The 15,072-nt window shown below is 50.0% G+C and overlaps 1 protein-coding gene across 1 annotated transcript in view; it reads right to left on the bottom strand.

Annotated features, from left to right (window-relative positions):
• Nucleotides 1-15,072, bottom strand: part of MYO16 (myosin XVI) — a gene marked incomplete at its 3' end in the record, with an annotated part of 147,682 nt that overhangs the window by 42,875 nt on the left and 89,735 nt on the right. Inside the window, exons 3-4 of the mRNA XM_060191878.1 lie at nt 5,737-5,807; nt 4,221-4,364 (exon numbers count right to left, since the gene is read on the bottom strand). Of these exons, the coding sequence (XP_060047861.1) occupies nt 4,221-4,364; nt 5,737-5,807 (215 nt within the window). The remainder of the gene's footprint in view (nt 1-4,220; nt 4,365-5,736; nt 5,808-15,072) is intronic.

Below are 15,072 nucleotides of genomic sequence, written 5' to 3'. Positions count from 1 at the left end.
GAGAAATGGAGAGGGAAGAGGGAGAGAGAAAGGGAGAGAGACACAGACCCCTGCAGCCCTGCTTCACCACTCCACTCGCAAAGCTTTTCCCCTGCAGGTGGGGACAGGGGGATTGAACCTGGGTCCTTGCACACTGTAACCTGTGTGCTCAACCAGGTGCGCCACCACCCGCCCCCCTATTTGTCACTTTAAAAAATATTGATTGATTGATTGATTGATTGATTGATTCCCTCGTGTTGCCCTTGTTGTTTTACTGTTGCCCGGCTCCCTTGATATGTCTCCATGATTACTGACGGTGTGGCTATAACATACTTCTACGCTGAAGTCTCTCCATGTACTCAGCTTGCTTTTTATTGGCTGTATTGATTTTCAGGTCTCCTCTTATTGAGTTATGGAAATTTCAAGCTTTCCCCCCTGCAGCTGGGGGCCAGGAGCTCAAACTCGCGTCGTTGGACATTGTAACACGTGGAATCAACCAAGGGAGCCACCACGTGCCCCACTCCCCCAACACCATGGATTTAAAAATATATTTTACTCATTTTACTCTCATAATTTATTGATTGGATTAGACTGAGGCAGAAAGGGGGTGACAGAGAGTAAAAGGGACACGTTCAGCCCTATTTCACTACTCCAAGTTTCTCCCCCTGCAGGTGGGGAGCAGGGGCTTGAACCCAGGTCCTCGAACATACTGTAATGTGTGCCCTCAACCCGGTGTGCCACTCCCCAGCCCCTGTCTTTCTTTTCCCATCAGTAAAGTGTTGACGGTGTTGGGAGAAAAAAAAAAAAGAAGATTCACAGTAGAACATAAATTATCGGGTTTGCCCCAAGAACCCACTTAAAATGACATCTAATCATGCAAGTCCAATACATCTTTCCTCTAGGGCATCTGACAGGGAGACATTTCTGTGGTAATTAGGACCCAGTGACAGTGGATCTCATAATTGTCTCCCTGACAAGCAGAGGACAGATGGGCCCTGCTGCTAACTGGGGGACAGTCAGGCTCTCTGTGTCCCTTCATCTCCCACGTCTGTCCTCTACTCTGGTTGTCCATTTGTCCTGTGTTCAGTGAATGCACAAATACTAAATTCCTCCGGAGACAGCACCTAAATCAAAAATTAGTTGATCAGGGCGGGCTGGTGGGGCACCTGCTTGAGCGCACACTTCACAGTGCACAAGGACCCAGGTTCAAGTTCCTACTCCCCGCCTGCAAGGGGGTGGGGCGGGGAAATACTTTACAAGCCGAGAAGCAAGTCTGGAGGTCTGTCTCTCTCCTCTCTCTTCACTCTGTCCCTCTCTCTCCTTCTCTCTCCTTCTCTCTCTTTCTCTCTCCTTCCCCATCCTGTTTCAATTTCCCTCTGCCTTTATCCAATAAATAAATGATCAGCATATTTGAAAACGAAACGCTGTCAGCTAAACATAGTGACCAGCAAGGAAGAGGCCTGACAGACGGACAAGCAGGCGTGTGACTTCCTATCTGAGTCTGGGCGGCTCTGCGGTGTGAGGGGCAGGGCAGAGCAGACCCATGGACCCAGGGCAGTGCCAGTAAGTTGGAGAGCGCAGACTTGGCTCTTGTCTGTGCAGGAGGAGAAGCCCGTTTGTGTTTCCTGGGTCTGCCGGATACAGACAGTGGGCTGTGGGGCCGGGCATGGAGACCCCCCAGCTAGAGGAGCTGGCAGCAGAGGGCAGAGGTCGAGGCCAGGGTGGGGAGGCGGGAGCACGGGAAGGGACAGAGCCACCTGTCACCTGTCCTGAGCAGACAGAAAGCGGTCAGAGTGTAGCCGGGGAGGGGCGCACCTGGTTAAGGTCTCACACTACAGTGCACAAGGACCCGGGTTCAAGCCCCTAGTCCCCACCTGCAGGGGAGAAGCTTCTGGAGTGGTGAAGCAGGGCTGCAGGTGTCTCTCTGTCTCTCTGTCTCTCTCTCTCCCTTTCCTCTCAATTTCTCTCTGTCCTATTAAATTTAAATTTAAAAACCTGATGGTAAGATAAAGATAAAGAGACAGATAAACTAGTCATATATAACCCCGCGTTTCAAAACAGCACTGGGTGGAAAAAAAAATTAATCGTAGAGCACAAGCTAAAAGTTAAAAGAACCTCAACAAGGAATGAATACTTGGCCCCGGAAGGACTGTTCACGTGACTCTGTGTTTCCTTCAGAGAAGACTCAGTGTGAGCCCTGCGTCATCATTATGGAAAGTCCAGGGGACTAAAAGTCAAGAGACAAGACTGAAAAAAAAATCAATGACTATCGACACAATTTAGTGAGGAATCCTTTGCAAAATCAAATGAATGCAGGAATGTCATGTCCAAAGGAAAGTCAAAAGTCACTGACTGTCAGAGAAATGCAAATGAAGACAAGGAGATACCCCTCACTCCTGTGAGAGTGTCACACACCAGAAAGGACAATAAAAAGGACAACTGCTCTCCAGCAACTGCTGGAGAGGCTGTGGGGGTGAGGGAATCCTCCTGCTCTGCTGGTGGGAATGTCAGGGGTCCAGCCCCTGTGGAGAGCAGTCTGAGACTCTCAGAAGCTGGAAGTGGATCTGCCCTGTGACCCTGCCATTCCTCTCCTGGGGACAGATCCTAAGGAACCCAACACACCCATCCAGAAAGATCTGTGTGCACCTGTGTTCACAGCAGCACAATGTGTAACAGCCACAACCTGGAAGCAGCCCAGGTGTCCAGCAACAGATGAGTGGCTGAGAAAGCTGTGGTCTAGATACACCATGGACTACTACTCAGCTGGTGTTGGATAGTATGCCAGCTCCCCCCGGCTTAAACACCAGTATGTCTGTATGAGATTAGTTTGATCCCACTCAAAGCTGCGGTCTATTTACATAAATCACTTTTACATTTACATGAAGCACCACCTTCCCTCCAGGGCATTGGTGGTTCAGTGGTAGAATTCTCGCCTGCTCCGCCCCCTCTCCTTGTCACACCCTGATTTTCACCAGTCACTTTTCTCTCCACCCTCTCTATGTCACATCCTGTTCACACCCTACATGGGAAGTATATATAAAGACAACATTGTTTGTTTTAGTTTAGTTTTAGTTTAGCTTAGCTCGGCTAATCTATGTGCTGTGTCCTGCATGAATAAAGAGATACTGCGTACAACCCAGCCATGAGTCCTGGGTCATCTGTCTCCCGTCAGTGAAGCTCAGCCCGACGAGCTGGGAAGAATGAGTTCACCTTCTCCACCCAATCTTGGATGGAGCTTGAAGGAATCCTGTGAAGTGAGATCAGCCAGAAAGAGGATAAAGATAGAATGAGGATGGGGAAGACAGCATAATGGTTGTGCAGAGAGACTTTCATGCCTGAGGCTCCAAAGTTCCAGGTTCAATCCCCTGACCACCATAAACCAGAGTTAAGCAGTGCTCTGGTAAAAAAAAAAAAAAAGAAAAGAATAATCTCACTTATGAACAGAACTTAAAATACAAGAACAGAAAGTGGAAAGACAAAACAAGACTTGCATTGTTTCTGTGTGTTGCACCAAAGTAAAGGAACCTGAGGAAAGAGGGGAGGGAGAGGGGTCAGGGGGAGGAGGGCAGCATCAAGGCCCTGGCACAGGATGGCGGGCGTGACTTGGAGGCGGGCATGTTCTGCAAGCACTGTCTTGGTGAGATGAGAAATTGTCCTGGTGCCCACAAGTGTGCTGTGAACAATGCCCCTCCCAATGAAAAAGGAAGAATGGGAAGAGAAGAAAGGAGAGGAGAGGAGAGGAGAGGGGAGGGGAGGGGAGGAGGAAGAAAGGAAAGTAGACAGGAAGGAAGAAAGACAGGAAGGAAGAAGGAAGACAGGAAGGAAGAAGGAAGGAAGACAGGAAGGAAGACAGAAGGAAGGAGGGAGGAAGACAGGAAGGAAGAAGGAAGACAGGAAGGAAGACGGAAGGAAGGAGGGAGGGAGGAAGGGAGGAAGACAGGAAGGAAGGAAGACAGGAAGAAAGAAAGGAAGGAAGACAGGAAAGAGGGAAGACAGGAAGGAAGGAAGCTAGGAAGGAAGACAGGCAGGAGGGGAGACAGGCAGGCAGGCAGCAGGCAGCAGCAGCAGCAGCAGCAGCAGCGGGCACAGGCGCAGAGCTTGCTAGGACACCTCCACCCTGTGTGTCCTGAGTAGACACGACCCTCAGATGGGGCCGGGGAGGCCTGAGGGCTGCAGGCGGCTGAGGGGGGGACGCGCAGCCTCTTGCTGCAGCAGAAGCTGGGGCGGGGCTGTCCACTCACCACGAGCAGCAGCAGGACCACGTCGGGGCTGTCACAGGCGCACGCCACGTGCATGGGCGTCCAGAAATCTTCGTCCTGCTGGTCCACACCGAGCCCGCGGTCAATCAGGACCTCGGCCATGAAGGCGTTGTCGGAGCGAGCGCACTGGGAGGGGACAAGGAAACACACTGGTGGGAGCCTCAGCTGGCTGCCGGGACCCTGGGAGCAGACGCGTCTCAGGGCCGAGAGACGGTCTCCCCGCCGTTCCAAAGTTTATCTGAAGACGGCCCGAGGGACACACGCAGGACAGTGTCCAGTGTGCCCCCAGCCTGGTCTTCCCTGGAGGATTTATTCATAAAACTATGGATTACATCAAAAGGAACAAGAAAGACTATTTTGAGGGGCCAGGTGGTGGCGCACTTGGCTAAGCACACGCAATAGAGTGCGTGAGGACCTGGGTTTGAGCCCCTGGTCCCCCCATCTTGTGGGGAAAAGCTTCACGAGTGGTGAAGCAGGGCTGCAGGTGGCTCTCTGTCTCTTCCCTTTCTACTTCCCCTTCCCCTCTCAACTTCTCTCTGTCTCTATCCAGTGATAAATAAATAATATGTTTTAAAATATTCTCCTTTTTCTTTTTCTTTTTATTGAATAGGACAGAGGGAGAAATCAAGAGAGGAGGGTAAGACAGAGAGGGAGACACCTGCAGACCTGTTTCACTACTTGTGAATCAAGCCCCCTGTAGGCAGGGAGCCCGGGGCTCGAACTGGGATCCTTGTGCTTTGTACTATGTGAGCTTAACCCGGTGTGCCACCACCTGGGCCCCATAATAATAAAAGTTTTGTTATTTTTTTAATGTTTTTTAAACATTAAATTTATTCCCTTTTGTTGCCCTTGTTGTTTTATTGTTGTGGTTATTATTGATGTCATTGTTGTTGGATAGGTCAGAGAGAAATGGAGAGAGGAGAGGAAGACAGAGAGGGGGAGAGAAAGACACCTGCAGACCTGCTTCACCGCCTGTGAAGCGACTCCTCTGCAGGTGGGGAGCCAGGGGCTCAAACTGGGATCCTTACACAGGTCCTTGTGCTTTGCGCCATGTGCGCTTAACCCACTGTGCTACTGCCCGTCTCCCATATGCAATTACTTGTAGAAATAATAGTCAGCCTGTATCTGACAAACAGACATCAGGAGTCAATGTCCAGGCATGAACACTTGCGGGTCAGAGCTTCAGAGCTCAGTGGATCAGCTTCAGAAATTGGGGTCTGGCCACATTTTTTTTTTTAGGAAACTGACAGGCAAGCAGCTACCCTTCTGTTCTCTGGAGCTGCTCTTGTTGTTTTAAAATCACTTTCTGCATCACAACAGAGATACTCCCTCCTCCTTCCCTGCCTCTCAGAGCCCAATGCTGCCTGAGGGCTGGATGCACCTTCATTTTCTGGCCATCACCTGCTGCAGGTGCAAACAGTAGCTGGGTGAGCTCCTGACTGGGTCCCCGTGTCCTGGTGCGTCCCCCCACCCACCCCACTCTACCCCAGGTCCTTACCAGGTGCAGCAGGGAGCCACCGGAGCAGGTGGGGGTCAGCGGGTCGGCCCCCTCCTTCAGCAGCTGCAGAGCTGGAAGAGGAAAGACAGAAAGATAAGGCAGTCAGGGCCCCACACCTGCTCCTGACGGTGGCGTCCAGGATCCCGAAGGTAGGAGGCCCTCAGACCACAGGGACGGTCAGCACGGCCTGGCCTGTTGAAGGTGGGATGGTCTCAGTTGTGGACAGACGTGGAGAAATGAGAACAGAAGGGGAAACACCAAGCAGGACGTGGACTGGTTTGGTGTCTTGCACCAAAGTCAAGGACTCTGGGGAGGGGTTGGGGGGCTTTCAGGTCCTGGTGCTGATGGTGGAGGGGCACCTGGGCTCTGGGTAGGGGTGCAGAGTGTCTTTGCAGACACCCATCACAGGGAGATGAGGAATTGTACACAGGTGTCAACAAAGGTATCATCAACTATTCACCCTCGATGAAGCAAGAATAATTTTCATGCCATTAGCACATCCTTCAGTGTTGGGCATTATGCCAGCTTCCCCTGCTCCGTTGCTTAACGCTGTGGCCTATTTACATAATCATTGTTTTGCCTGAGACCCGCCCTGCCTGCAGGACATTGGTTTAATCCCCACTGGTCAGAACCTTCGCAACAGACGGAGACCCGCCCTGCCTGCAGGGCACTGGTTTAATCCCCATTGGTTAGAGGGGAGCGTGATCTGTTTTCACTCTTTCCCTTCTCTCCACCCACTCTCCTATTTATACCCTTTTCCGACCTACCACTTCCGCTTCAGAAGATATAAATGCAAATGGATAAAGCCAGCATGGTATTGTGTTCCTGCTCAGCCACGAGAGTTCCTGGTTCCTCTCCCGTGTCGCTGAGTAAGCAGCAGCCTAGGTTGGCTCCCGTCGAATTCTCTCCAACCAGGAGAGGGCGTGCGGGGAACAAACACCCTCAGGCTAGCCCGGCATTCCAGCAGAATAAAAATACCACTATGACTGATGCCCGCATGTAGGGAGTAAGTCCAATCGGCCTCCGAGCTCCATCCTCCTGCCCCTTTCTGTGAAATGTCTCCGGAGGCGTCTATGCTGCCCCAGCAACATGGGTCCCTGGGCACGGCTAGAACTCAGGCCCAGGACCCGGGCTCCACTCTCCACTAAGAAGACAGAATACAGAATCACAGCAGAAACCCAGACCCACTGCAGTGCCCTCCTGGTTGCTGACACGGACACTAGAAGACACTCTCCAAAAAGGGTCTGGCTTCCTAGCAAACCTGCTGTGTGCTGATGGTGGAAGGAGGGAGGGAAGGACTCTGCCAGGCTGTCTTTCTGTTGCTATTCTTCTTTCTTCTAGCATTTGCCCTTCTTCCGTAGCCAGTCGACAGCATCAGGTTGAGCCTGATGTCAAGTTTCGAGACCTCCTTTGAATCTGGAGAGGTGGCAGTTGTTGACTATGTGGGTCATAGTCTGACTGGAGCCGCAGGGGCAGATCGGGTCGTCTCTGGCTCCCCAGCGATGGAACATAGCGGCGCACCGGCCATGGCCTGGTCGATAGCGATTGAGGAGGGCCCAATCATAACATGCTAGGTCAAAGCCTGGTTGACGCTTGCAGGGGTCTGTGATGAGGTGTTTGTTCTTGACCTCAGCTGACTGCCAACTCTGTTTCCAAGAGACTGGAACAGAGAAGTTCAGTGTAGGTGTAGGGGACCAGATTGGGTGACGAGACGTCAAGCGTTGGACAGGGTGGGCGAAGATACCCGCGTATATTGGTAGGTCCGGTCGAGCGTAGACGTGGGAAATGAACTTAGATGATGCCGCATCCCGACGAATATCTGGCGGGGCGATGTGGCTAAGAACTGGCAGCCATGGAACCGGGGTGGAACAGATGGTTCCAGAAATGATCCTCATGGAGGAATATAATTTGGAATCGACCAAGTGGACATGGGGGCTACAGAACCATACTGGGGCACAGTATTCTGCAGTGGAATAGCATAATGCCAGAGAGGATGATCGTAGTGTGGAAGTGCTCGCGCCCCATGAGGAGCTGGCCAGTCTTGCAATGATGTTATTCCTCACACCCACCTTTGCTGCAGTTTTTATGAGATGTTCGTGAAATGACAGAGTGCGATCGAGAGTAACGCCAAGATAGACTGGCTGGGCTTCATGCCGGATTCTCCTATAGCCAAGCTGCACATTAAGCTCACGCGAGGCCGAGGCATGGTGTAGATGGAAAACAGATGATACCGTTTTTGCAGTGCTAGGGATTAGTCACCATTTTTTACAGTAATCAGATATCAGAGACATGTCTTTTGTGAGTGTTTCCTCGAGGATGTCGAATTTGGATGCCTGAGTTGCACAGCAGATGTCATCGGCGTAGATGAACTTCCTTGAAGAAGTTTCTGGGAGGTCATTGATGTAAATATTAAATAGCGTAGGAGCCAGAACAGAGCCCTGGGGGAGGCCACTTGAGACAAGTCTCCATCTGCTAGACTTGTCACCCAGATGCACCCGGAATCTTCTGTTTTGGAGAAGAAACGATATTGTGTTGGCCACCCATGGAGGCAGGCATCTTGAGATCTTGACTAGGAGACCACGGTGCCAGACCGTGTCATAGGCTGCTGTGAGATCAACAAAGACAGCACCCGTCTTTAAATTCTTCTGGAATCCATTTTCAATGTAAGTTGAGAGGGCCAGGGCTTGTTCGCAGGTAGATCTTCCTGGGCGGAAACCAGCTTGGGCGGGTGATAGGAATTTCTCTGTAAGAGGAGAAATACGTGACAGAAGCAGCCTCTCAAGGAGTTTGTAACACATGGAGAGGGGAGAAAGTGGTCTATAGCTGGCAGCCAGTGTTGGGTCTTTCTTTGGTTTCAAAACCGCTATAATCTTTGCACAACGCCAAACTTTGGGCATAGACTCAGATTCCAAGATGTGGGACAGGAATGAAGGGAGCCACTTCTTTGCCGCAGGACCCAGGTTAAGAATGAGTTCTGGGGTGATGTTATCATAGCCAGCAGCTGTTCCCAGTTTAACCCTCTTCAAAGCATCTTCCAGTTCAGACAGTGTAAAGGGAGAGAGTTTTGGAGATGGACAAGATAAACGGAAGTGGGATGACCACTCATGGGAAATTTCTCTTTTCCAGACTGGGTCGATCTTAGCACGTCCAACTTGAGTTAGGTGACTGGCCACTGAGTTTGGAGATACGGGAGGATGGGAGACGGGAGGGGGTTGGCTACCGGCACCCAGTCTGTGAAGAAGCTTCCAGGCCTTCCTACTTGAGTGGGTGAAGTTCAGACTTTCCATGAGTTGTTGCCAGCGGGCTTGGCGTGCTGCATCCAGGGAGGCAATGAGATGGTCAGACACATCTGGGTCGCCCGACTCATCATACTGCTTTAGTAGTTGCTCGCATTCAGCATCAAGACAAGGCGTATAGTTAGCACGTCTCCCACAAGGAATGGCTTGGGAAGCTGCTTTGAAGATGGCTTGGTGGAAGTGCCTGTAGGAATCTTCAGAGGGGATAGAGTTCATTGGAATTGCAGGAATAGATTTGTTGGTAAGATCACTGAACAGACGCCAGTTTGCTTTTCTTAGTTTATCCGAGCAAAGAATCAGTGGGAGCTGGAGACCAATGTGGATGATAGCTGGGCAGTGATGACTGTGCAGGAAGATCTTGAGAACTTGTCTCGTAGCGGGAAAGGCTTGGCCGTTGACTGTGCTAATCCAGCACAGGTCGGGTGACGAGTCTTTATTCCATCTAGCACTGTAAAAAGAGCCTGGCTGTTTGGGATCGTATAATAGGGAGAGGTCATTCACTGAAGCCCAGTCGGCTAAGATAGAGCCGTCAGCACGAGTGGAGGAATATCCCCAGTCTTGGTGATGACTATTAAAGTCTCCAATGTAAACGGCTGGCAGGACCTCATTATCCCATGAGGCACTGGGAGGCTTATATACGTTGACAAGCTGAATAGTTCCAATAGTAATGGAGTCGTAGAAGGTCGAAGAGGCCGTATGGTAAACGTCCGCAAGACACGATTTGGCGTAGATGGCTCGGCCTTGTTTAGGATGGAGATTATAGCATATTAAATCGAATCCACTGATGGTGAATCGAGCAGCTTCATTGACTGCTATATGTGTTTCTTGTAGGCAGATAACATCTGCCTGATGCTGTATTGCCAATTGACCAATAAGAACGCGTTTGGCAAAGGACAGCCCCTCAACATTAAGGTGGAGGAATCGAAGAGCAGGACCAACAGCTTGAAAGCTGTCAGGAGCTGCTTGTTGCTGGCTTTGAAAGTGACTGGGATCCATGTGAATTCAGTTGTCTAGGAAGGATCGTCAGTTTCCCCAGTGAATGGGTACTCACGGGATGCACCACCGGAAGGTGGTGGGGTAGTGCTTGTTAACAGAGGTTATGTAAATAGAATACAGTGTTATGTAAATAGAATGCAGTGTTAAGCAAGGGAGATTAAACCAAATGAAACAGAAGGGGTTTTTAAAAGCATACCAACAAAAAGGGTTATGGAAATTGAAATCACACTGTAGGTATTTCTTAAATTAAAAATTGTCAGGTAATTGTGAGTAGCCTCACAAAACACCCTGCATTCCTGATGCTATGACCTATCTACATAATCCAATGCACACCAACATTTCTGTTGCTATGAAATCTGCAAGCAAACAGCCCCAGGAAAAAGCAGCGATCTGGGTCCCGGGGAGCATCACCAGGGGCCCTCTGCCTTCACCAGAGTCCACGCTGGGAACTGGTCCAGCCTGGATGGAGTGTCTGTGGCCTCCGAGTCAAGCCGCGGCCACCCAACTCCAGGATGGAAGAAAGTTCGGTCTCTGAATCCCCAGCTGCCGGGGTGAAAAATGGTGAGAACAGATCCTAAACTTTTGTCAAGCAAGAGTCACAAATGCAGTTGTCCCCCTACAAGGACCTTCCGTCACAGGAAGGCCACATGCCCAGAATACCTGGGGTCACAGGGGCTGGGCTGCCATCTGTGGAGGCCTCTCTGGGTATGAACAGTGTTGCCTGGTGACAAGCCAAGTTCAAGCCCTACCCTACTGCATTGAAGGAAGGCTCAGTGCTAAGGCCTCTCTCTCTCTTTTCCTGCCACCCTTCCTCCTCCCCCCTCCTCTCTCTCTCTGCCTCTGCATCTAATCTAGAGAGACAGAAAGAAATCCAGGGGGACAAGGAGCCTCCACTCACAATGGTTGTACACTCGCCATGAGGCTTTGGGTTTAACCCCGGCATTGTGCCCAAGGACCATGGAGACGGAGGCATTGTAGGAGGACGTCTGGTAACCACAGCTTAATGGATAAATCAAGCCCCAGAGAACTCTGTATCTAGTAAATTGTCTGTGGCTTCTCAAATATGATGGCCAGACCTCTCATAGACCCCTTCACTGTCACCTCCATCAGGAACGTCAGCATAAGCCCTCCTGTGGCCTCTCCAGGACCTGCCCTCACTGCAGAGCAGCCGTGGTGGGGACTCCCCACACTCTGCAGGGAGGCTGGTCAGCCAGCTCTGCCCCTCGAGGAAGATGGGTCCTGACATGAGAGCAGCCTGGAAGGTTCCCGCTGTGCCCATGGACTGTGAGCTCAGACTGACAGGGACTCAGAGGGCACACAGGCTCCTGTGCTGAATATGAATACAGTAGGCTGGGCGGTAGCACAGCAGGTTAAGCGCAGGTGGTGCAAAGCTCAAGGACCGGCGTAAGGATCCCAGTTCAAGCCCCCGGCTCCCCACCTGCAGGGGAGTCACCTCACAGGCAGTGAAGCAGGTCTGCAGGTGTCTGTCTTTCTCTCCCCCTCTCTGTCTTCCCCTCCTCTCTCCATTTCTCTCTGTCTTCCCCTCCTCTCTCCATTTCTCTCTGTCTTCCCTTCCTCTCTCCATTTCTTTCTGTCCTATCCAACAACGACATCAATAACAACAACAACAGTAACTACAACAACAATAAAAAACAACAAGGGCGACAAAAGGGAAGATAAATAAATATTTAAAAAAATTAAAAAATAAACAAATACTGTAAAAAAAAAAAAAGGAACAGAATGGAATGGGATGGAATAAACTCAGCACATAAGCCACAGCAGGTCAGAGCAGAGCACGGAGAAGACAGCATGAATCTGCAAGTCCTCTGAGCCAGGCTACACTGAATTTTCAAGCCCCCTGTCACTCTCAAAATAAGAAGGAAACAACTGATGTGACCAGGTGTCCTGCTTTGCCCCTGAGGGCAGCACGAGCCTCAGTGCTGTTGCTTCTCCAGCCGACACCCGTGAAGGCATCACAGAGGGGCGGACGCCATGAGCGGTGAGTCACGTCCCCAGACGGGTCCTCACACCAGCTTGCGGGCCAGGCTGTGCACCTGAGGTCAGCAAGGGCAACACTTTCCAGGGGCCAGTTGGCAGTGCACCTGGTGGAACACACACCCTACAGCGCTCAAGGACATGGGTTCAAGCCCTGATCTCCATCTTAAATATTTACTCATTTATTTATTTGTTAGATAGAGACAATGAGAAACTGAGAAGGGAGAAGGAGACAGAGAGGGAGAGAGACAGAGAGACACCTGTGGCCCTGCTTCACCACTTATGAAGCTTTTCCCCTGCAGGCGGGGGCCGGGGACTTGAACCTGGGTCCTTGTGCACTGTAATGTGAGTACTTAACCAGGTGTGCCACGACCTGGCCTCTCTTCCTTCCTTCCTTCCTTCCTTCCTTCCTTCCTTCTTCCCTCTCAACTTTTCTCTGTCTCTATCCTGTCGGCTTTCTGGCGGGGTGATCTCCAGGAGAAAGGTAACAGACCAGTTCTTTCCTGCTTGCGCAAAGGACGACACGAAGTAAAGACACCAGGGAGACCTGCAGCGTGTTCAGATCTCAGATCTCGTTTATTAGCAGGTGAGCAAAGGTTTAAATAGAAAAACCAGACAAAGAACATATTTCAAACATGTCAGAAATTACAGGTTTCTTAAAGGTCGGCTTGCCCCTATGGTAGGGGGCTGGTATGACAATAATTGATGCAGATACATAAAGGTCAAGATAACTAGTCTCCTGATGCAGACATTTAATTACCCAAAGGCATTTGAGGGGAGGAGAGGGGTTGAACCAGTTAAGGAAAGATAGAGAGAAGATAAGCAAAGTTTGATGCAAATTGAGGACATCGAAGGGCACTGCTAGGAGTGTGTGATAAGGTGTGGTCTCCTCTGTGAACTTTGAGTAAGTGAATCTTAAAGTAGGCGGCCATGTGGCCTGCAGTTAATAGAGAGAAGTATTGAGGTCTCTGTGGGCTTGAGAGACTAACAAGGCAAGCTTAGTCTGGGAGACTTTTTCCCTCTTGGCCCACCTCTATGACAAGAGAGAGACTAACAATTGGGGTGTCTATCCAGACCTCCATCCAAGGATGGGAGAGCTCCCTATGCTCTACCAAGCTATCACATAGTCCCACACTATCCAAAATAAATAAAATATTAAACAAAAAGAAAGGGAAGAAGAGATTCACCTTTAAGTCTTTTTTCATTTTAGAAAGAGAGAGAGTGAAAGGGACCTGACAGCTGGGTGGTGGTGCACCTAGTTAATCACACATATTACCCAATGCAAGGCCCTGGGTTCAAGCCCCTGCTCCCCACCTGTTGTGGGAGCAGGAGTTTTTCTGGAATCTCGTGTTGAATCCGAGAACTGAAACTTCTGCCAGGTCATTCTCACTGCTGCTGTTCCACAGGGAACTGGATCTTTCCTGATAAAAAGGAAAGGAAGCAGAATGGGTGGGTCCCCAGGTCCTGCCTGGGCTCTGCACTGCTATTATGTTCTTACCATTCACACCTCAGCAGGGCTCTGCCCCGCATCAAGAACCACTAGTGGTTCCAAAAATGGAGACAAGGCAAGAAAGTGGGTGAAGCAGAGATAATTCTGATACTGGCAGCTTATGGGCAGCTTTCCAAACTCGATCGTAACGAAGATAATCAAACACATCTAGTACTCACTTAAAGTTTTATTTTTTAGTTATTCCAGTAGAATGACTCATTTTAACTACTGTATTATGAAATCTCAAGAAACTTGAGGCTCCTTTAAAACTATTAACTAACGGGACCAGGTGGAAGTGTCCCCGAGTGAGCACATCTGTTACAGGGCACAAGGACCCGGGTTCAAGCCCCTGGTCCCCACCTGCAGGGATAAAGCTTCACAAGTGTTGAAGCAGTGCTGCAGGTGTCTATCTATCTATCTCCTTCCCTCTCAATTTCTGGCTGTCTCTATCCAATAAAGAAAGATACTTTCAAAAATTGAAAGAAAAAGCAGAAATCATGGTATATCAAAAGCTATACAGATCAAATCATCAGCTGTGGCTTACAGTGAGCAGAACTGAAACCCAGCTGAAGTATAAAAATAAAGTTCAGCTCGACATCAGAGGTGTTCTCACCCATCCCTGTTCTCAAAGTAGATGAAGGTTTTTCAAACTGCCGCTGCACTTTGTGACAATATTTTGACCAGCTTTTTCTGCAGTGATAATGAGAGGTAACCCGTGTCAGGACAACGCATATTCATGGGGACCTCTTGGCAGAGGAAGAAGAAACATACATTTTAATCAGCTTCTGCCTTCTGCCCTATTTTAAAAGTTTACATGTGACCTTATCTCCATTTTTCTGTGTTCTCTCATGACAACCAAACACCTTGATTTCTGCAGAGTTTCCAGAGGCAGGAAGTGTGTCCAGCCCTAGCCCTGGTCCCAGCTGCAAAAGAACTTCACAGGGTGAAATGCCAGAGCTTGGATGACTCAGCTTTGCAAATTCCAGTGGGGCATGAAGCTCCGGCCACCACCTTCATTTTGTCAGCCTGAGAAGATGGTCTTTGCCCAGCTAGCCCGAGGGTGTTTCTTCCCGGGCATGTGCTCTCTGGGTTGGAGAGAATTCTACAGGAGCCAATTTAGGCTGCTGCTTACTCAGCAGTGCGGGAGAGGAACCAGGAACTCTTGTGGCTACGTGGGAACACAATGCCATGCTGGCTTTATTCATCTGCATTTGTATCTTCCGAGGCGGAAGTGGTAGGTCAGAAAAGGATATACATAGGAGAGTCAATGGAGAGAAGGAAAGCTTCCATCTAACCAGTGGGGATTAAACCAATGCCCTGCAGGCAAGGTGGGTCTTCAGCTGTTGTGAAGGTTCTAACCAGTGGGGATTAAACCAATGCCTTGCAGGCAGAGGGGGTCTCAGGCAAAACAATGATTATGTAAATAGACCACAGTGTTAAGCAATGCAGGGGGCCTGGCATAATAATGAACAGGTCTTGTTTTTGTGTAGAGTCCGTTGCTTTTGAGAAGGAAGCCTAGGGGCCTGTCAGATTTTCTCTTCCCCTCAATTTATGTTCTGC

The sequence above is a fragment of the Erinaceus europaeus genome, chromosome 5 (assembly GCF_950295315.1).
Source record: "Erinaceus europaeus chromosome 5, mEriEur2.1, whole genome shotgun sequence".
In the NCBI taxonomy this organism is placed as follows: Eukaryota; Metazoa; Chordata; class Mammalia; order Eulipotyphla; family Erinaceidae; genus Erinaceus; species Erinaceus europaeus.
Note: the sequence above shows the minus strand (reverse complement) of the source record. Positions and strands in the feature narration are given on the sequence as shown.